At 40.6% G+C, this 23,993-nt stretch overlaps 1 protein-coding gene across 2 annotated transcripts in view; it reads right to left on the bottom strand.

Annotated features, from left to right (window-relative positions):
* INSC (INSC spindle orientation adaptor protein) overlaps positions 1-23,993 on the bottom strand; it is a 54,339-nt gene that overhangs the window by 2,366 nt on the left and 27,980 nt on the right. For both annotated transcript variants that reach the window (XM_075567015.1, XM_075567014.1), the window contains exons 2-6: positions 11,163-11,334; positions 6,387-6,565; positions 2,867-2,933; positions 1,279-1,434; positions 748-824 (exon numbers count right to left, since the gene is read on the bottom strand). In XM_075567015.1, coding sequence (XP_075423130.1) covers positions 748-824; positions 1,279-1,434; positions 2,867-2,933; positions 6,387-6,565; positions 11,163-11,190 — 507 coding nt within the window. In that variant the 5' untranslated portion in view covers positions 11,191-11,334. The remainder of the gene's footprint in view (positions 1-747; positions 825-1,278; positions 1,435-2,866; positions 2,934-6,386; positions 6,566-11,162; positions 11,335-23,993) is intronic.

Here is a 23,993-nt window from a genome sequence, read left to right on the forward strand (position 1 = left end):
AACAACTGTCTAATATGTTATATTTTCATTCTTATGACATCCACATGTTTGTAAAAACATTATAATAAAAGTTATGTTTTCATTGATACATACAATTCCATTGCTCAGCAGAATGAATCATTAAGGAGGTGCATGACTCCAATTAGTATATACATAATTATTTATCTAGTTGGAACTCCCTGATGGGAGGTATCAGCGATATTTGTTTGGATTTATAATTGGGAGTCTTAGAGCGGTTTCCTGATGATACAAGTGATTTATGGGGAAAAATGTACTAAGGGTAAGGGAAGCTCCAGAGTAGAAGCAAGTGGAAAAGATTCCAAGCAAAATCGAGCCTGGTGGTTAGATACTAGCCATCATTGGGCAGAGTGTAAGAGACTTGCAGAGGCATACTGAGATAAATCAAGCAAATTAACACAAATGATGTAATGAAACTTCAGCCAATGGTCTGAAACTTCCGATATTGGAATGGACAGCAAGTATGATCAATGGGACTTGGCCCCTGAAATATTGATATTTCTTTGTAGCATAATGTTTTTTAAAGTGGTGACACTATTTTTTTTTATCTGTTTACTTCTTTGATAAGACAGGCCTCGGTATCCCCAACTACAGCCTGAGCTGAACTATGTAAGTGCTCTACTATAATGTTCCATATACCAGATACCAGGAGAAAGTAATAGCTCTTTAAGGCTTTGTTAATTTTTTAGTTTTTCATTTGGAATTTAGATAAGAAAGCTATGTACATACCAGGCAAGCAACAAGAACAGCATCACTGCTGTGTCTCTCATCTGGTGAGCGGCATAGTTCAATAAGACGGGGAATACCTGTAGAAAGAAAGAAAATATCGAGGGCATGATTTGAGAACTGTTCTCTACATTTTCAGTTATTTCGTGCTGGAGGGGCCTGTAATTTATTGCTGGTTTCCTCGGAATATCTGTGTCCATAACCTAATCGAAGGGGTTTATTTGTTCACTTGGGCCCTGCCGAGGAAGGTCCGTGCATGGACCTAAATATTGTGAATCTTATATAGTATGATTATCTATTAAATATAGAAGCCCATATTTAATAAGCACTATTGCATATGACTCCAGTTGTGGAAGACATTCACTGGAATGTGCTGTTAGGTGTCTTTTGATACCAGAAGGTGCTTCATGGAATAATAATAAAAAAAAGCTATGGCCGTTTTCCTCCAGCACGTTGTTGTGTGTGTTTATTGTTGGGTTGGGCAGAGGTGAGAGTTTCCAGAACAGGGGGCATCCGTACGTCATGCGAACTTACAATTATGTTTTATTGCAGCACGTGCAACGTCAGGGTCCCGGCAGAGCCGTGCCAGTGTAACTGCAGATTTCTGTTGAACTCGTTCACAAGCCGAGACTTCCGCTAAACTTCCAGAAGAGAACTTCTCAAACAGCATCTCAATTATAGTCTGGACACCTTTTTTTTTTTATTGTAAAATGTTAATTGGAATAAACCCCACAACAGCAGAAAACATACTGATACAATATTGTGAAGTACTATACAAGACAACTAAATGTTCCCAATTAATTAATCTACGTAGTTACAAACAACATGAACATTTCCTAATATACATCCCAGTCATCATGCTAATTTTTCTAGTTTATAAAGCTCTAAACATATTTTAGAAGTTTCCTATTGGTAGGTTTCTGTGGGCCAGAAATAAAAGGGTAATGCAGAGGAAGTTTGTAAGAAGGCGGTCACTGCTGCCGCCAGGGAAATGATGTTGCTCACGCTTAGAAATAAAAAATAGGTTTATTCGTGCATGTATAGCAAACAACAGCTGCAGAGAAAACTCTGACGCGTTTCGTCACGTGTGTGACTTTGTCAAAGACTCTTTGACAAAGTCACACACGTGACGAAACGCGTCAGAGTTTTCTCTGCAGCTGTTGTTTGCTATACATGCACGAATAAACCTATTTTTTATTTCTAAGCGTGAGCAACATCATTTCCCTGGCGGCAGCAGTGACCGCCTTCTTACAAACTTCCTCTGCATTATCCTTACCTTGGGCTGGAGCACGCTGTTTCCTTTTCCGGATCTGGTGACCCCTGACGTCATCATTGATCGGAGACGCCGGCGAGTCAAGCTAACGAGCGAGTGAGGGAGTTCTCCCCTGGATCTACGTTCCCCAGCCTCTGCGGTGAGGACTGCCTCTGCGGTGAGGACTGCCACATCGTGGGTGACACCGGGTAAGAGGTTGTGGCGGAGGGCTGCAGTGACTTAGCGGGGGTCCCTGGTTCAGGGATACTGCGGTTTTACTGCTGTCTTTCCTCCCTACCACTATATATCCTCCCCGTTGCTGAGCACCATATACACGGGCAGTGGGATATAGAGACTCTTTAAGCTCCTGAGACATTTAAATGGGACACTGGCACCAAGAGGTTTTTATTGACGTTTAAACAAATTTTTTTGTTACACTCTCTTCACATCTGGATAGTTTGGCTAAGGACAATTCTAGTAGCACCAGTTTGTTCTATGAGTGATCATAAGCATTTTGTCAGAAATAAAAGGGGTTTGTTTAAAAAAAAAAGAATTTGTGATACTTGGCTAGTAAAGGTTGATATATGGAAAATGGTGATATTATTTATTTATCTACCTATTCACTAAAGCTATATCACCAGCAGTGTTGGCGATAATTTTAATGTTGCATATGCAAATGTGCATTCAAATGGGTAATTAGGCCAAGTGACTTACTCCCCTGCTATTCACTAAACTCTGATGCCTGAAATAGGCTGCCGACAAATAAATATTGAAGATTTCTATTATCGATCCCATGCTGGGTATTTGGCTTGTGGCAAAAAAAAGAAGCTAATAACACAAATATATCCATGTTTCTAAAGATACACTTACCATTTTCTTGAATTATTTCAGAAGCACACTGATCCAGAATCGACATGTTTGCTAAAATTGTCACTATCTGCATAGAAAAGACAATATATATAATACACCGGTGTAAAGAATTACCTATTAAATATTTGATTTGCGTACAAACCACGTTGCATTGTCACGTGATCCGTTTCCCATAACCAAAACCTGGTGCAATATTGATGTTAAAAAAGCACTGGATTTACTTAATCAAAGAAAAATAGAGAAACCAGTGTTACATTATGTCAAATCTTGTTTTTACTTTAACTGTAAGGCTGAGTCCCCGCTGGCGCTGAATGCGCTCATTATCTCATTAATCTCATAATAATCATTATCTTTATAAGTAGAATTGGCTGTGAAAAATATTATGGTTATATTATAAGTATTGGAAGGCAAAACTCCCCTCTGATCCCCTTACTAAAGTAACCTTTTGATTCTGTGTTCCTGTGGTTGCCTTACCAACTTCTCTACTGCTTTGAAAAGAAACCAAGGTTAAGATATAAAAATACATGAGGAAAAGTAGAAAGAGAGAATGGTTTCATAGCTCCTGAGGAAGTTCTCACGGAACGAAACGCGTAGGGCAGTGGAACAGGAGCAGGACCAGACAGCAAAGCACAAGCTGCAGGACCCCCGGCCTAATCCTCCGTTTCCCAGTGACAGTGACTCTTCCAGAAGTGATGTCATCCCCACGGATCGGAGTGAGGCTGGTGTGCACCATCTGTGTTGGTTCCTGGAGCCAGGTTGGTCTTAATGCTTAAGGCAGAGCGCCCTTTGTGAGTGCATTGTATTTTTCTTGTTTGTTTGTTTTAGCAAATTGCATATCTGTTCTACAGTATGGTCTGTTTTCTCTTGTTTCTGTGAGTGGAGGATCTGAGGTTTATTATTACACTGGATCTCGAACCCTCATCCCATACCTGCAATTACTGAGCTTCCATCCACCACCTTAAGAGGTTTAGGGGCCTATGAGGTAAGCGTTCATAAGCCACTTAACGAGCACTTATCGCCCAAAATGCCTACTGCTATTCAGTAAGCGGTGATCAGTGGCTGATAAAAGATTGAATCGCCCCCAAAAAATTGTTCATAAAAAAAAATCACTGAGGCAGCGGTGATAAGCCACTTATCGCCACTTTTCGGCATGTTCATAAACTCGTGCAATTCTAGTAGCAGTGATTAGGCCATGAACGCCTATCACCACTCTAGAATGGTGATTTTATCACACAATCTTCACGCCAGAAAAAGTTGGTGTGAAGGTGTTGGAAGCCTGCAGAGAAGCGGTGAGACGGGATTTCTGAAGCTGATATCTATTAATATTAGCACCAGAGACCCCTGGCATGAATCCTATGCAATAAAAATGCATTTACAGTAAACTTCACTACCAAACTTCAATGTCTCCTATCTCCATTACAGCATCTCAGTCCAGGGGCTAGGATTTTACGCCATTGAGGTTGAGCGGAAGCTGCTCAGAACCCGGGGATTGTCACACAAGGTTGTACAGACCTTGATGGCAGCAAGGAAAATAACCGTCCTTACAGTATACTATAGAATTTGGCAGCAATTCCATCTGTGGTGTGAACACCAAAGTGTACATTTTTCGGAATCACCTGCTCCCACGATTCTGTATTTTCTGCAAAATGAAACTATTAATTAACCTAACATTAACCCTATGCTAATGAGTTAAATGATAGCCATTGTCTTTGCATATACAGTAATTAGCTTAGTGGATTTGAGTTAAACTCAGGAAAAATAATGTCAGTTACTAATTTAGGTAAAAAAAACAAAAAAAAAAAAAAACTGTGCGCTACTACCTAACTACCTATAAAGTGTAAATGTATAAATATATACAGTGCAGTGACTATACCATCAATTTAGTGATAAAATTTAAAAAAAAAATTAAACCACAACTCCCACAGTGAGATAATTATACATTAAATAATAAGTGCCACATAACCGTGTTGGGGATAATGGCGTCTGCAGCTGTAAACGCAGGGGTGGCTCAGCAACCCACACACACTAAGAGAAGGAAACAAAAGAAAACAGCGCACAACGCCAAATAGTGAAGCAAATTCAACAATATATTATAGAATTAAAAAGGGGGTAATATATCTGCGTACATGAAAAAAGTTGGTAAAAGGCATGTAGTGTGTATCACACTGTTTACCACTCGGCAGCTGTTAACTGTAGAATCGGGTGCTTGCTTCCCTCTGCTGATGCAGCGCAGTTGATTCTGGGGCAGGACGTCAGTCTTTCACTCCCAAGGGGATTTCCCTTCATGCAGCCAGGTCCAGCAGCTGGTACTGGGGCTCGGGGAAATCGCTCCTGCTTCCTGGCCGATATGAAGCTGCAGTGGTGGATTCAATAGAATGTTACATCCAACTAGTTTCGTAGAATTAACTACTTCTTCCCTGAAGAAGTAGTTAATTCTACGAAACTAGTTGGATGTAACATTCTATTGCCTTATATCTGCCTACATTGGCCTTTGTCTATGTATTGGCCTGTCCTGTTTTTATTTCATCCTGTGTGCTGTTTTGGACACTTGTGAGAGACTTTGTAAGACTGTTCAAACTTCCCTATTGAATCCACCACTGCTGTGTAGACAGTGACGTCACTACACAGCGTCCCGCGACGGAGCGGCATCGTGGCACGCTGAGGGCACCCCAGCAAGCTGCGTTTTAACCTCTGTGCAGAGGATACACCTGCCGAGGTACAGGAGCAGCTTCATATCGGCCAGGAAGCAGGAGCGATTTCACTGAGCCCCAGTACCAGCTGCTGAACCTGGCTGCATGAAGGGAAATCCCCTTGGGAGTGAAAGACTGACGTCCTGCCCCAGAATCAACTGAGCTGCAGCAGCAGAGGGAAGCAAGCACCTGAATCTACAGCTAACAGCCGCCGAGTGGTAAACAGTGTGATACACACTACATGCCTTTTACCAACCTTTTTCATGTACGCAGATATATTACCCCCTTTTTAATTCTATAATATATTGTTGAATTTGCTTCACTATTTGGCGTTGTGCGCTGTTTTCTTTTGTTTCCAATAATTTAGGTAACCTGATGTTACTTGCCCTGATTTAACAGAGCTTGGTGCAACTGGGCCAAAGTGAATGTATAATTTGGGCAAAGTATTTGCTCCGTGTCTTCCAGCAAGAGGTTTTGCTCAACACCGATCATAGTGTTAGGTTCAAAGAGAATGTATTGTTACATACTGAAAATGAATAATGTACTGTATGTGTATATATATATATATATAGATATATATATATATCTATATATATATATCAATATATATATATATGTTTATGGTTTTGAAGCAAAAGGTGGCACTGTGTGCTCATTTGCATGTCATTTCCCAGAATCCCTTGCTGTAGTGAAAGTGCTGTGTGATAATGGTGAAAGGTGGGGTTGCAGACCTGTCTAAAACATGCAAATGAACATACAGTAATATTTCCATTTGCTATATATATATATTTAATATAATGAATTAAATATTAGTCATGTATATTACTTACTTGATCTCTAGCATATGGAGTATCAACCCGCTCTTTATCAGAACAAGCATGAAGTAGGATTTTCATTGCATTCATCTGAAGTAGCATTTCACAGGCAAGTGTGTCAAAAAAGGTAATATTGGCTAAAGCTGCGGACGCAAGTAGGCAAACTTCACCAGAGGAGGCCTCTTCATATAGTTCTATAGATAAAATTGAAATATAATAGTCTTAATGCATACATAAATGCAAACACACATACTAATGTTGGCCTTTGTTTCCCATTTGAACTCTGATCAGAAATGGGTTGATTATCCTTTATCTACAGTAACAACATACAGTGTTAACACGAGTAAGTTGAGGCGTTGTGTTTGATTCCTTGCAGCGTTGTATTATGCGCTGAACATTTATATTTTTTTCATCTTTCAGTTTTACTGAACTACCGTGTTATTACATCTACAAACGTTGACATTGTAAGAAGGTAATGTATTGTATGTCTTTATTTATATAGCGCCATTAATGTACATAGCGCTTCACAGTAGTAATACATGTGGTAATCAAATAATTAACAGATAATATAAATAACAGGTCATGGGAATAAGTGCTTCAGACATAAACGTAACATTAAGGAAGAGGAGTCCCTGCTCTGAGGAGCTTACAATCTAATTGGTAGGTAGGGAGAACGTATAGAGACAGTAGGAGGGAGTTCTGGTAAGTGCATCTGCAGGGGGCCAAGCTTATGTATCATGTGTCTAGTATTATCCACAGTGCTATTAGGAGTATTCATTAGGAGTTGGCAATAAACCTGTTCTGAAATAATTCATATTCCTGGCCATGTTTAAGATGCTCTCTCCAAATCCCGTAGGAGCATAAGAAGTTACCAAAAATAAAACAGAAAATAGTGCAATAACATTTGAGACAGATGGATGTTACGTTGAATAAAATCTTGGCTCCATTGAATTGGCTCCATGAGGTGCCACATGAAGATAGTACTTTCTGTACAAGCATGTAAGACATAAGAAGTCATTGCATCCTGGTCAGGCTGCAGCCTCACCGACTCCGTTGTGAGTGACCGCCACTCACTGGCATCTCACGCCTCGCTTATAGGATCATCACTTCTAGTTTCTCCCTGGTATGAGATGGGGCGTGTCCTGCGCTTGGGGATTTCGGCTTGACGCGTTTTGCTGGTCTTGGCATCAGGAGTCAATTTGACTCCATCCCATACCAGGGAGAAACCAGAAGTGATGATTAGAAATGCAAAACACCAGTGAGACGCGAGACACCAGTGAGAGTGGAGGTGTAATGAGAATGGAGTTTTGTTGTGCTTCTGATGACCTACTGTAGGTGTGTAATGAGTTAATTTTTCTTGTCTTTTACTAAAATGTATACAATGCTGAAATTATGTTTGCTCTTGCTGTAAACGGACGCTGTTGTTTAAAATAACTGCTGTTGTCTTGGATAACGTCTGGAACAACAGCTTAAGTTCCCACTACTATAGGTGTGTCCCCCCTCCCCGCTTCCCTTGCTGGCCTCCTGGATGGCTTCCTGAGCCTGTTTCTACATAGATTTGTCCTATGTACAAGATTAACCAACCTTCATCTGTGGCAGACCTAGGAGAGTGCTTCGCTCTGCACAAAGGACAAATGTGATCTCAGGAATATACTGACCAGGCATCTCTGAAATGGTGGGGGGTCCCTGGTTGACATCGTGCGGTATCCTGACTGCTGTAAGTTCCTGAATATAACCGAAGCTAAGTGACCAATACATTGTCTTTGACTAACAACTTGTGTTGGTATTATTCATGTGTATATTTTGCTGCTGACATCGACAATCTGAATCCGTATCTCTTGAATAAATATTTTCCTGTCAGAACAGGAGATGTCACACTGTAACGAGAGCTCGCCACAAACTGGACTGAACCGCGAGGGCCGAGGTGGGGATATAGAAACACCGACCTGGAGCCGCGAAGTCGCATCCGGAATGCAGATTCGTAGCCGGGTCAGGGTTGGAGAAGTGAGGAACGTTGATATACTTGCCGTTGTCAGAGGTAGGAGAGGGTATGGATCATTGGGATCACTAGCCGTAGTCGAGGGTTGGAGAGAGTATGGGTCGTTGGTGTCACTAGCCGTGGTCGAGGTTCGGAGAGAGGCAGCTGGTCCTAGACAGGAGCAGGGTTCAGGAAAGGAACTGCAAGATAAGGTATAGAAAAGCAAGGCAGGACAATGGCAAGGCAGGACAATGGCAAGGCGGGACAAGGCAAGAGAGTGTGCTTGCGACCAGCACGACGTCACAAGTGAAAAACTATTATGCTCAGCCAATTTGCAGAGGCAATCGCTGAGCCCATAAAGCAGGAACAGCCAATAGCTGAAGAGCTGCACAGCAGAAGCTGATCCTATAATCAGAACCCTGATTCGTTGCTGGGTGGGGTCTGCACACTGATGAGGAACCAGCAGCAGCAAGGTCCTATATCAAACACAGTAGCGGAGCCTGCGCCCGATCCTCACACACACACACAACGGAGGCCGTAAGAACGCAGCGCGGGGTGCATTTGCTTCTTATGTTTTTTTATGCTTGTAAAGAATGTGCTAAATGCTATCTTCATACAAAGCAACCCCTACATCTAAAGACAGGAAAAAAGCCACAGTCTGGATACACAAATGTTTGTATAACACACGGAGTAGGAAATTCAAAGGAGCCAAGATTTATTCAACGTAACATTCATCTGTCTCAAATGTTAATGCACTATTTTCTGTTTTTTATTTTTTGGTGACTTCTTATGCTCCCCCGGGATTCGGAGGGAACACATTGAACAGAGGGAACTACTGGAGACAGTTCCCAGCGGAGGGTCTGAGCAACAGTAGGTCACTAATCTTTCCCATATATTATAAATATTTTCTCACGATATGTTTCACTTGAGAGTAATAAGATTCACTGACACTATTCAATGCACTAATTGTGATATGATTTAGTTATATGGTCATTGCACCTGTCTTATTTGCACGTGATTTTGTGTGAGTGCCGATCTGAGACCCTTCCTTGGGCACATGTTTAACAGGCCACAAACGTTTCTTACATGTTAATTAGAATTTAAAAAAAAAATTGGTTACATAACGAATGCCCATAACCATTGTTTTTAATTGCTCTACTATTAAATAACACGCCAGCGTCAACTCAACATACATTAGCGTTAGTAGGAAAGGTAACATCTGTTAACATTGGAAAAGCCAAACTTGACACAGTATATACAACTGTAATATTGTGACTGAAAAGTTGCATTCATTTCCGTCACTCTAGCTAAATATGTATTGCAGAAGAACATCCGATCTATTTCACAATTATTATCATTTTGTGTTGTCCTACAAAATGTTCATACAAAGCTATTACCTGGTGCATACAGTATCTTATATTTTAAAATATGAGTCACGGAGAATTAAATGTTTAACTTCTTTAGAAAGTGGCGCACACATGCACGCTAATTCAATTAACTATGAATAAAGCAATGGATTTTTTTTTGCTATTTTTAAATTTAGAATAATACAGTTTAATCCCCTTTTAACACTGTGCTTGGTGTCCAAAGAATTACATCGCGTAATAAGCGGATCGCATTATAAATAATGTACAATTGTATGCATTGTACAATAAAGTATTTAAAATACCAATAATCGTGTTGTAAAGTATTTATAAATAGGAAAATTGGGAGCCACGCTTGCATCGCGCTATAAGCGGATTCGCGTTGTAACGGATCGCGCTATAATGAGGTTGAGCTGTACCTGCTTTTGGATGCAGTCTAAAAGTTCCAAAAATGTTCTTTTGAAAAGAGGAATCTGCATTTAGTTCCTGTCAACCTTAAATGGCATAACTTCAAATATACATAATGGGGCTATGTACTGTATAAAGCAGCGCTAAAAGCAATTTTGACGTAAGAATGACACACAGAAGAATTATAAATTCATGCATCTTGGTGCAGCAATGTATTAAAACGACTTTGATGTGTTGTGCGACGCTTGCGTGATGCCAGGGGGTGGAGATCAGGGTTCTGAACAATATTTAAAACCAGAGACGTACATGAAACACAGACAGAGCTCAATGCACATCCAGCGAAACTTTATACACGGTACAGTGCCTAAATATACATGTATTGATATCTATTAAATAAAATTGTCTTTTAGTTTAACATTTTGGCCAAATTGTTGTAAGCCCCTGAGCCACTGCACGGCAGACCAAATCTCAAGGGTCCCTACACTAATATAAATTCTTAATAACCTGTGCATTGCCAGGAAGAATGATTTATGGCAATGCACAGGTTATTAAGAATTTATATTAGTGTAGGGACCCTTGAGATTTGGTCTGCCATGCAGTGGCTCAGGGGCTTACAACAATTTGGCCAAAATGTTAAACTAAAAGACCATTTTATTTAACAGATATCAGTACATGTATATTTAGGCACTGTACCGTGTATAACGTTTCGCTGGATGTGCATTGAGCTCTGTCTGTGTTTCATGTTCGTCTCTGGTTTTAAATGTATATTGCCATGCTCAGTAGCACTCCTCTGGGACACTTATACGCTTATATATATGTTGTGGCTATTTTGGGGGTTCAATATGAGCTTGTGGGTGTTCTATATGTCTTCTGAACAATATCCCTGATTAAAATGTTGCACTGAAGAATAATAAACATATTTGTATTGTTTGTGAATAAATGTAAGTTTCTTATGAAGATGTCAATCTAATGTTACTCTCACCTGGCGTGCGTGACTTTTAGTGTACGTTTTAAAGGATGTGCTTCATATGCTATACTTACTGACTAGAGCTGTGACTATTTCCTCCATGTTCTCCAGGAAGCTGCCGAGATGTTGGGTAAATGTGAGATGAGGAGATATGATCTGTGCTATCACAGCTGCTACTTCTGCTCTTGTGGCTTCAGAGTGGGAATCATCCGTAAGAATCTCCGTTAAACACAATATTCCATCAACCTTTAAAAAATTTTTTAAAAAAAATGATACTTATTCAAAAGTGGTCAGCACTTTTCGCTACCTGGACATTTTACTTCTGATTTATCTGTGTTAGTTCTAAAGGGTGACTTCAGTAACACTCAGGATGGAAAGACATGGGAACAGGAAAACAAGGGCTTTGGACACACTATGGAAACCTAAACACCTACAGCACTTGTTAGTGGCCGGTATCTCGGTTCTATTCATGTGTCACACTTATACCTGAGTGCAATAACCCAGCCTCGGGATACATATCGTCTCAACCCCTCATTCATACACAGGAGGAAAATAACCCAGCTGCAGTATGCTAATTATCTGAGTACCTAATTCACAGAGGAAGACCTGTGATGTGTTAAACCTCACGTGTTATGTATTTAAGCCTCCAGTCTCCTGTTTAGAGATCTCATCTGGTGAAAAGACCCCTGCGGTAATAATAGCTTACATGTATGAGCAAGACTACTTCATATGATTGATATGTTGGGCCATTAAAAGGTATCGCAGCCCACAAAGTATCTTACTGTTTTTGGGACCAATCCGGCTACTAGCACCCTTCAATAAATATTATATTATCACACCCTTTTGGAGTTATTTCTAGTTGAGGCATGTTGTGAAATGCTATTCTTCTAGTTAGGGTACATATAATTAAAGACTTTAATTACAAAACACACCAATATGTATTTATGGAAGTTTAGTTCACAACTTACAACAGGTTTGTTCAACAGATGGCTCGTGGTATAGATGCATAGGGAAATAGGCCCATCTTTATTAAGCGGCACTATGCCATTGGACACCTTCCATAATCGGAGACAACCAACGATGTCAATCAGCCAGAACAGACAGGGAAATAAATCAGTTACAATGGGTGCAGTGTGTGAGGGGAGCACACTCAAATATGCAGTCCTCAGTTATATGCAGCCCGGCTAGTCCCTTCCTGAAAGAGGCACTTCTGGAAAGTTAGAGCTTAAAAAAACCAAACAATTTATATAGACAGGAATAAAGGGTAAAGATTTAACTCTGTTAAAATGTGCTATGAAAAGAAAAAGTGTTGAATTTTATCAGTACCAATTAAAATATGTACAGTACAGGTAGTCCTCGTTATCCAACGTTTCACTTTACAACGAATGGCATATCCAACGCTTTACATTGCAACCCAAAGGGCCGTTTTTCGATGCCGGAATGCGTTATCCAACGCCTGAATGCGTTATCCAACGCTCATCGCTACTGATTAACATGGGACTCACTTTATAAACGGTTTCACTATCCAACACTACTTCCAGAATGGATTTCGTTGGATAACCGAGGACCGCCTGTATAGCAAAGCTAAGACAGAGGCAAGACTACTGTAATGACACGTGGGTTATTTGCCTGTAAAGAACATACTGTAAAAGTATATCAGTTTGTTGATAACCGGGCTAACAAACAATATTTTCAAACAGGGGCGAGGGGCACAGGGGGCGAGGAGCAGATATGGGGCAGGGGAGGGGGCCCATTCTTTTGAAAATGGCAAATCTTGTCTGGTTCGCGTTGTTGGGTGAACATTTTGCAAATCTTTAGTGCTTCCCATTACCACAGAGCCATTTAGCATTGCCATACATCCGCAGCTCCTCTATAGGTTCCCAAACACACTGCGTGCGAAACGTACACCCGAGTACATGAGCCACGCAAAAGTGACCACCCAAAAAATTGCGAATCAGTCTGAGCTCAGAGCCTGGTCATAATTCGCCACGCATTTTAATTATTGATGATAATATATATTTTCTTTAACTGTGCACGCAATGTCTTGTATATAATGTATACCCTGCTCATTTATGTAACTGTACTTGTAACCATGTATTATTTGTTTTACTCTGTGCCCAGGACATACTTGAAAACGAGAGGTAACTCTCAACGTATTACTTCCTGGTAAAAATATTTTATGAATAAAATAAATAAATAAATAACTCCTATGCAAAGTTTCGAAAGATGGGTTTTCTGTAGATGAGAAAATGCTTGGCAAATTTCTTGCGAACAGTGTCGGAGCTGCGATTCATTGGCAAAACAGTGAATAAAGGGTGGAAATGTGGGATTTCTGATAAACTGGTTCACTACAAAATCGATGTAGGTTAAAAAACAAAAGACAAAAAAAAAAAACTTTTGCATTTTGGAAAGTTTTTCACATCACTACTTACATACAGTATGACTGTCTTTTTTTTTTATTATTTGACTTAAATAAATTAACATCTTACTTACATGTACAATTTTAATAAAGGAACTATATTTATACATCTATCTTAGCAAAAAAAACAATGATTTTCATAACAATTTTTCTTGACTATTTTCTGTATGTCGCATATCAATTTCATTTTTTATATATAAATCTCTTTGGATTCTTTTCATTTCAAATTATTCTTATTTTTTTAAAAAATTTTTTAACATAGAAAAGATAAAGAAAAAGGATAGATAAAGATGGGGCCACAGAGGAAAGGAATGGGAAGGGGAGGGGAGGGAATGCGTAAGGGCTAAAAGGTAAAAGAGACAAGGGGTAACAATCAACCATGATCAGGATTCTACCGGGAAAAAAAATGGAGGCCACAGTTTTCATACCTTATAGAATTGATCTAATTTTTGATTCAGTTGAGCTGAAAGCTTTTCCATTAATTTAACTTCATTCACTCTTTTCATTATTGTATGTCTCGATGGTACATACAGTAGGACTTTCAATGTAATCACATGATCAATATTTGAAGAACTGTAGGATTTCCCAACTTGTGACATGTTTTTGTAGTACCATAAACTTTACTACAGTTAACTTCTAACTGTAAACGTTGTCCGTTTAATTCTTATGATATTTGGTTTCTGAAAAGCACTTTAAGAACTTCCTTGAAAGTTCCTGTATAAATATTTTAGATGAGTGCATACAGTCCCTGACATGAAATGACGTCTGGCATTACTTCCTAATGCTTTAATGCCGTTTGTCATTTCTAAAGTGCTGGCCTTGTTGTGGATGAAAAACATGTTTGTGTTAATTTTTATAATTGTCAGCTTTTAAATGTAATGGATCTGAATACACAATAATGTAGTTTTCTTGTGCTACGTCCAGTCTTGTGGTTAAAAGGAAGAGACTTGTGGTTTCTTCTCTGCTACATTTATTTTTCAATTTTAAAAATGATGTAATTGCTCAGATCAAATACAAATGGGAGGTACACCTCAACCCCGTTATAGCGCGATCCGTCACAACGCGAATCCGCTTATAACGCGATGCAAGCGTGGCTCCCATTTTTCGTATTTATGAATAATTTACAACACGATTATTGGTGTCTTAAATACTTTATTGTACTATGCATACAATTGTACATTATTTCTAACGCGATCCGCTTATAGCGCGATGTGATTCTTTGGACACCAAGCACAGTGTTATAAGGGGGTTGAGCTGTACCGCCAAAGAACAACAGTGCACTTGTTCATTGAACCATCAGATTGTCTACACCAGGGGTGCGCAAAGTTTTTTGGCTACACCCCCCCCCACCCCCTGTGTCTCGTCCCTGCGCTCGAGCCCTCCCTCCTGATTGACCCGGCATCAAATGACGCCAAGGGTCAGGTGACGTGCTAGACACTTGTGCTGAAGCCATTAAAGCTGCAGTTTAAGCACCCGTTTTTTTTAAAATTAATTTACCCCCCCCGCCCCATTCAATATGTGCATCAATACAATCTACACACTGATAAGTGATTAGTTAAGTTGCCAATCGATCCGTTCTCCCGTGAAGATTCTTCTCGGGGGTTTCATTAAATCACTGTAACTGCTGCAGAAGACTACCCAAGATGCAAAGTTCTGTGTGGAAGATCATGAGACCAGGCATTCACTAGATACAATTTAACTTATGAGGAGAGGCTAGCTAAATTAGATTTATTTACATTAGAAAAGAGGCGTCTAAGAGGGGATATGATAACTGTATACAAATATATTTGGGGACAATACAAGGAGCTTTCAAAAGAACTATTCATCCCACGGGCAGTACTAAGGACTCTGGGCCATCCCTTAAGGTTGGAGGAAAGGAAATTTCACCAGCAACAAAGGAAAGGGTTCTTTACAGTAAGGGCAGTTAAAATGTGGAATTTATTACCCATGGAGACTGTGATGGCAGATACAATAGATTTGTTCAAAAAAAGGTTGGACATCTTTTTAGATGGGAAAGGTATACAGGGATATACCAAATAAGTATACATGGGAAGGATGTTGATCCAGGGATTAATCCGATTGCCAATTCTTGGAGTCAGGAAGGAATTCATTTTTCCCTTAATGGGGTTTTTTGTTTGCCTTCCTCTGGATCAATAAGTAAGTATAGATATAGGATAAAGTATCTGTTGTCTAAATTTAGCATAGACCTATGTTGATGGACCTATGTCTTTTTTCAACCTCATCTACTATGTAACTATGTAACAATTGGTGCACTGCTCAAAAGGGGTGTGCCAGAGCCTGTCTCAGAAGAGAAAGGGGATGTGACTTTGTAAATGGTTGCTAAAGAAACAAAAATGCTTGTTACATTAGAATACATTAAAAATGTCTTAATTTTTTTTCTTCTTAAATGCTAATAAAAGAACACACATGTAGGATATTGCTTGAACTGCAGCTTTAAACCCACCAACACAGGAACTGATTAATTGGATAGAACTATAAACCTGTAAACTTGCAGTTAGCTTTCTTTAAGGTGACTTTTCTTGGATGCCCCAGCAGATGGTACTGCTAGACAGCAGATTCATTCATACAACAGAATATAAATAAATAAAATGATAAAAATAGGGAAGGGAAAAAGAGCAATCATCCCTCTGTCAAAAGTATACCTATCAAACCTATAAACAAGTAGAGAGAAAGGTAATTGCAAAAAATAGAAAAATGTATTTACACATATAGCCTGGGTCCCCCATATGTCTCCTTACCTGCCATTATGCAGCGGAGACTGGAGAGAGCGAGGGGAAAGTAGCAGGAGCGTCCGGCGCGTGCTGGGAGGCGCGGTGAGCGTGCGGCAGTTGCAGAGGCGATCGAGCCGCCGGCGGCTCCCTTTGCAGGGCGCCGCCATGTTGCGAGTGAACGCGCAAAGGACCAGGAAGTGGCGGCCATATATGAAAAGGGGCTCCGTGCATCTGATCTCAGACGTGCTATTAGAGAGGGGTGGGGTTCCTTACAATGCATCTGATCTCAGATGTACTACAGTATTAGAGAGGGGTGGGGTTCCTTAACCAGAAAAAGGGTGAAAACCCTTGTTGTAGAGAATGTGTGGGTTGCTAAGGAGGCAGGCAGCGACGATATCAATACTGTAGGTCCAGGTTACAATCGTTCAGAACTTTACTCCAGTTGTACTACATTACTGATGTACTATAAAATGATGTATGTGCATGTGCGCACGTATGTGTGTGCAGGTATGTATGTGTGAAAACAGAAAGATAATGAAGCGCAAAACCAATATATAACAATAATTGAGTGCACTGCAATATATAGTGCTGCCGTGTTATGTGAAACAGATAAACACACACATCAATTCAAATAGTGCTAATTAAACCTATCCCTGTTCCTTAAGTGCTGCTCAGGTCTGAGGTCCCACACCAGATCCTCAAGGTGTACATGTATATATGTATATATGTACTGTACACACCATTGTGAAAACCAAAATATCTTACAACTTTGGCAGATTCAGTAGCCGAGTACTCTTCACAAATTCTACATATGTTTCTAGTGGGCTGCAGCTTTGAAGAGGACGTTTGGTAAAAAGTAGCCCCTTGGACAAATAGGCAGAATATTTAAGTTCCTTTTAGTGCATGAAATACATTACCACTTGTAGGGGCACATTCAGCAAGTGTCGGCAGGAGTCATGGAACCCGTGCTATCGTTAACTCCCATTGACTTGAATGTGATAATAACCCGTACTGGCACAAGATGGCTGTGCCCCACAGATATACCGTATTGTCTGCAATGAGAACCTTGGCTAAAAGAGGAGACCATGTAGAAGGTACAGCTCAACCCCGTTATAGCGCGATCCGTTACAACGCGAAACCGCTTATAACGCGATGTAAGGGTGGCTCCTAATTTTCGTATTTATGAATACTTTACACCACGGTTATTGGTATCTTAAATACTTTATTGTACAAGGCATACAATTGTACATTATTTCTAACGCGATCTGCTTATAGCGCGATGTGATTCTTTGGCCCCAAGTACAGCGTTATAAGGGGGTTGAGCTGTATTCACTAATCAGCAATAGTACAGCTGTTTAGCGACTAACTCACTATATGGATTGCTAGAGTCCGCATTCAAGAGGGCCCGAGTGTTATCTAGGGAAATACAAACCTGCAATGTGAGTTTATAGAAGTATATAAAAAAAAACACTCTGGTGCTTAATTGAATATTCTATCATATGGTTTACTGCTTATCTGTTGCCCACAATGACATTGTTTTCTTTTGTTCAAATTAATAGAACTAGATAAACATGCCACATTTATTAGATTAATCTGCAGTCTTAAATAATGATGGGAAAATTTGGATCCGCAGCGGATCGACCGATTCCTTTGGTTCACGGATTGTATTGTATTGTACGTCTTTATTTATATAGCACCATTAATGTACATAGCGCTTCACAGCAGTAATACGTGTGACACTCATAGAAATAACAAATAATAGAAATAACACAAAGGGGAGAAGTGCTTCAGACATAAACGTAACATTTAGGAAAAGGAGTCACTGCTTCTGAAGAGCTTACAATCTAATTGGCTGGTAGGAAGAACGTACAGAGACAGTACGAGGGCGTTCTGGTAAGCGCGTCTGTTGCGCTTTTCAGCGGATCAACCTCAAAAAGGGCAATTCGCGTGCTGCGGAACTATTATTGTTAATATTATACGCCCCACGGATCCCGCAACCCGTGAGCGGATGTGTTGCATCCAATCCGCAGAATCGGCAATCCACAGGCGGATTCCTAAGAATTGGATTCTACAAATCCGTCCACAGGTTGTATCTAATGGCGTTTTTTTAATGAATCCGAGTGGATTCAAAATCGACCGAATCTGTTTGCGTGTTTTACACGGCAAAACAGATTTTCGGTGGAAAAATGCAAGAAAATCCGGGATTCGCCCATCTCTGGGGTTAAGGTGAACAAACACATTATTCCACTAGATGGCACTCTTGCGCAATATAATGTAGATTCACTGATCTTTAGAATCTCATGGTGTTTATGGTGAGACGCTATACTTTCATTTTAGCACTTTCCGTTCAGATTAATTTTGTACACCCTTCCAGGTCATTTATTCTAAGTAATTATCCAAATGAATTATGACCAATCTGGCATAAAACATAGTATTGTTCTACCACTTATTGCTGTTGAGAGAACAATTTTCTTGAGTTATAAAAGTGTTACTAGCGAGCCATTTCACAGCATTGTGAAACGCAAATGGATTAATGAACAATTGTTAAATCTAAAGATAAGTATGATTTAAATGCCAACACTTTGTGTAACCTCTTCCTCAGGAAATATACTTTATGAACTGCCTGTCTCAACTTGCAGTGGAAGCACTGTATGCTGGGAGATAACGGTGAAAAGTAGGGTGGCAGACCTGTCTGAGATATGCGAATGTGTGATATTTATCACAAGTGATATTTTCATTTGCTGTATGCTATACGATGGAGGTTTTTTTTTAACTTTTTACCCACCTGCCTCTATCAGGATGCCCATGGCATGGAGGCGCTGCACCCCAAGGAGAGAAAGCCTGTCCCGTTGCTGCTCCCATACATCACCAGCGGAGCACTCAGACCTCCTGTACGACCGCAGGTGAGCTAACAGCACCAGAGTACACCAATGTAGCTGCCGTATCTCCCGTAGAGGGGGGGGGGGACGTACGGGGGGAACAGGTATACACCAGTATAACCAGTTTTCACACTGATGACATCCAAAAGGTTGAGATAGCTGTCTGTGAGTAGGTTTATTGGCTATGCACTTTAAACCAGACTGCGCTGAAAAGCTGTGTAACGGGGCAGGCATAGGCTTATAGTGGTCCATGTCAAAATGGATTTGAAGCAAACAGTAACCTGATGAAAGGCCCATATGGGAGCTGAAACGTTGTTTTTCCACTCTTCATGGCTGCCACATTGAATGGAGAACTTCACTATGAACTTGTGAGTAGAGCTCCACTTTGTATCTCTGTCTTAGAGGAGACCCGCACTTTGAAGAAACAGTTTTCGTTTTGTTTAGCCCCCATAACTTATTTAATGTGTGGTTGAATAATAATTCTGCAATGGAACTTTTGGAATTCTGTGAATTGAGCCCCCCTATGGACTGACATCATCATCCTGCGTTCCTGGACTAGTAACGGAGAAAAACAGCTGACGCCTGCAGTGATCGGGAGAAATCTGCTAATGCGTTCGAGCCTAGTATTCCAAGTTCAGTAGCCCACTCGCTGAGGACATCACGGATAACCGGCTGATCGACTGATCGGACGTGGTGTTATACCAATCAGCATTGGAAAAGTCTGAACCTTCAGTCTGACACGATACATGTCTTATTTTTTTAACAGAATTTCTGTACGTGCAATACTCACCTTTTTAGTGCCATATATACAATACTATGAGTGGTCATGCGCTTTTCTTCTTTGTTTTTATGTCCCTTAGGCGTTAACGTAGTAGGGCTAGCAGCTCAAACTTACTTGATGCGTTTTCAAAATGAGTCATGGCACCCAAATCCCAGTTCTAATCGGGTTAGTGATATGGACCCATGAAATGAAAATCTTTACCTCAGAGTCCGGAGGTGTTATAACTTCTCAAAACCTAGGTTATGCTACCAATCAGAACCGAAGCTACCAATGAGATCCATCTGGCTAATTAGGCTGAGCAAGTGCAGAATGCATTTACATACATATACAAACTAGAAGAAGGGGCCAAGTAACAATGTATCCTATTCCTTTGGCCATTCCAGCATCATATGTTGGGTTGATATGTAGAGATATTTAAATCACATACAAATGCAAGGAGATAAAGGGGGAAGAGCAGGGTTGCAGACCTGCCTGAGGCATGTGAATGTGCTCACAGGAGAACCAAAAAATAGCGATCCTCCTGGGAGAAGATGAAACCACAGCAGAACTGGCTGCACACTATATCAGCACCTGCCACAAGCTGAGAGACGTCCACTAACCCCCACACCCCTGTGCGAAACTGTTACCCATATACCGTGCAATCATTATACCCTACCCCCTAGTATTTGTGTAATTATTGTCCCGCACCCCCTATTATTCACGCTTTGGCAATACTGAAATGTTCTTTCGTCATGCCAATAAAGCTGATTTGATTTGATTTGATATTTTCATTTGCTGTATTTATTTTAAGAAACTCGTGTAAAGTAACAATCTACCTCAACAATTACTGTTGGCTCTTTGACAAAAGCGCTGTAAGATCGCGAAACATGCTAGAGGAACACTTTGTCCTCACCTGTATGTTCATGTGTGCCACATTCATGGATTAAAAAACCTTGTCTATGGCATATTATCGTTTGGTCCCCGCTTTTTGTTCATGTGCTTTCCTGGTTCCCTGCGTCCATCCGGATCAACAAGGACCTCTTTATCTCCACTTACTGCCCCAGGAGATGCACGCTACATAGAGCTGGCAGGTGGTTACATACTGTGAGTACTACCTTCATTGTCAAGATGTATGCATTACTGTGGCTTGCCCTTGGATGAAAGGATGATATGATTACTGACTGCAATTAGTTGTCCACTTGTACAATAGGGGTACAGAAGATACTGCTACCACCATCATGTTTATTGGATGACCAGTATATACTCACTTACTGATTGTGACCACACAGCTCTTTTTCTCTTTCAAGTTTATGTGCATTGCATTGACTTTGTTTGGGTGCTGTGGTTTGAGCACCAGTGGAGACTCAGTGGTCTCTTTCTCAATCTTACCTCAACAATTACGGCTGTGTTCTCAGTGCAACGAAGCCTTTGGGGCTTATTCTATATCCATTGAGATGCAGGTCAGACCGTTATCGGACGAAAATTCCCCACTAACCTCAATGGGGCCTTTCAACCTGAAATGGCGTGATTGGCCACGTCGGTAGATGTAGAACAAGCCCCTTACTCCCCCTGCGTAAATTTTCAAAAAAATCCCCAAAATTAAGGAAGTGTTGATATTTTGCTTTTTGTTTTCAGTGGCTTCTGTAATAAACCCTTGTGGGTCATTTTATTGCTCTGTACATAAACAGAAACAAACATACCAAAACAGGGCTTAAGAGAGCAGAACTTCCAGTGCCTGAAGATACTAAAGATTGTACTTCTTTTTTATGTCTCGGAATTGCTTCAGATTGTATTTATTTTTTTGCTTTAAATGACTTCAGTAAAAAAGGACATTGTTGATCACATAGGGGGGAAATGTTTGGTTTTTAAAGCAGCAGTTCAAGCAATATCCTACGTTTTTTTTTTTTTTTTTTTAAATAAATCAGTTTTGTACTATGAGAAAATACTTGTAGCATTTACAAAAATTAAAAAGAAAAATGTTTTAAATACATTTGTAATGTTTCTAATGTAGGAAGCATTGCCAAAGTGACAGCCCCCTTCCCCTTCTGATAGGCTCTGGCTCTTGAGCCCCGCCCTCTCTCTAGCAGTGCAACAATTGTATCTAGTAACTGCCTAGTCAATCATATTCCAAGAGTACATTGCCCAGAATGCTGTGCAAGAACTGCATTAAATAACCCGGAGCAAGCGATCGATTACAGGAGAACGGACCGATCTGCAGCTTAGCTAATCACTTGTCAGTGTGCAGATTGTATTGATGCACATATTGAATGGGAACAAAATATATATTTAAAAAAAAACAAAAAAAAACGCCAGCTTGAACTGCAGCTTTAATCAAAATCTGCCAGCAACAAAATTGGGGCAAATATTGAAAACCACATTTTTCAAACAGACCCCCATACTATTTATAAAGGATTTTCCTTTGACATTCATGCACCCGTTGCCATCAGACTACCTATGGTGTTATCTTTACTACATCCACTCTGCGTAGGCTAAAACCTTTATTTGCTACTGTTCCTTATTTATCCCCAGCATCATTATAAAATTAACTTAGTGACTTTACTCATAGAAAGAAAAGCAACAGATGAAATTGATTAAAGTGATCGTGGCACCAGCAGTTAACAGTAGTGCATTAGGCCGCGCTTACAGTGCCGGCGACAGCGACGCCACGTCAAAACAAAAGCATTGCCGCCGTCGCGTGCGCTTATAGTAAGCGCGGCGCGACGGAGCGACGGCTTGGTTCGCGAGTTCTCAATTTGATTTTTTCCAGCGACCGCAGCCTGACGTCGCCGTCACTATAAGCGCAGCCTTAGGTATACCGTACACCTTAACCATTACACAGCAGCTGTGTCTCATAGGTTCATTGATGTGTCCCTGCATCTTTGTACCATGTAGAAATAAACACATCGGGCCCTATTCTAGTAGCTCCGAAGTCCTCATTGCCAAGTCGCGTGGTTTGTCATATTCAGAAGTCGCGGAATGAAATGTAAAGAAAAAAAAACCTTATTCTCTATTGCAAAACTGCATTTTCTACATTTTATGTTCTAAAATTACGTTTTCGAAACCGCGTCTATCAAAAAAGTGACAAGCCGCATGGTTTAACAGCCAACACGCCTGGGTCGTACTTGCTTTTTGAAGTGGGATGACCCGAGTGATGCTCTCAGCAAAAGCCATATTTCAGGCTCCGGATGGAACTCGCAGTACGAGCCTCACCACCCCTGCGGTGGCGTGAACAAAATGCGAGTTTTCAGAAGCGGTTTGCATAATGGAGCCACAAAAACTACAGTGGTCATACAAATAAAAATGCCAGTTTGAGACTTTTTTTTGCCAAACCGATCGGATTGGCGGAGCCGGAGTGAAACCGATTCTACAATATTATTTTCCACACGGATTGGACTTGCAAGAAGGGCTGAGGGAACAGCAAAGCATTTAAGCGCCCGGCAATGTCTTCTTGCTACCATGTGACGACATGTAGCCATGACAACACAATGTCACGTGACACCATGTTGCCATGACATTGAGACGTCACATGACGAGAGGGCAGGCAAGAGGAATAATCAACACGACGGAGGAGGTGCCGGCTCCAGAGAAGGTAAGAGGGTGTGAAAAACTCCCTCTGCAATGGGCCCTGCCAGATTTCCAGCTGGCTCTGCCTTGCTGTATATTGTTTGAGTGCAGAATTGCAGATACAATATCTCTCACAATGCATATACAGTACAGTGTGTCTCCTTAGCAGACCTACTTGTCTAACCGTTCATTATTTGTTTTAAAGGGTTGCTGTGACGAAAATTGGCGTAATCAGCGCATTAATAAAGGCAGTTTGCTCAGCTGGTTACTCCTATTTCGTATTGGGGGTGAAGGGGTTAATTTTTCATGCACTGTACATGTCTTATTTTTTCCTCTGTTCCTTGTTGTCCCCATTTTGCAGGATTGTATGTGCTTGCAGTATAGTACATCCCAAGCACACACATGGAAAATATAATTGTGAGATAAGGGGAACATGTATTTTCAATAAAGTGTATTTTTGCTACAGGTTTTAACAGGGACAAGCAGGAGGAAGTTGTTTGTTCTCCTGTCATTAAAATGCACACAAGAACCAAATGTTTTGACACCTATGA

Source organism: Ascaphus truei, chromosome 12, assembly GCF_040206685.1.
Source record: "Ascaphus truei isolate aAscTru1 chromosome 12, aAscTru1.hap1, whole genome shotgun sequence".
In the NCBI taxonomy this organism is placed as follows: domain Eukaryota; kingdom Metazoa; phylum Chordata; class Amphibia; order Anura; family Ascaphidae; genus Ascaphus; species Ascaphus truei.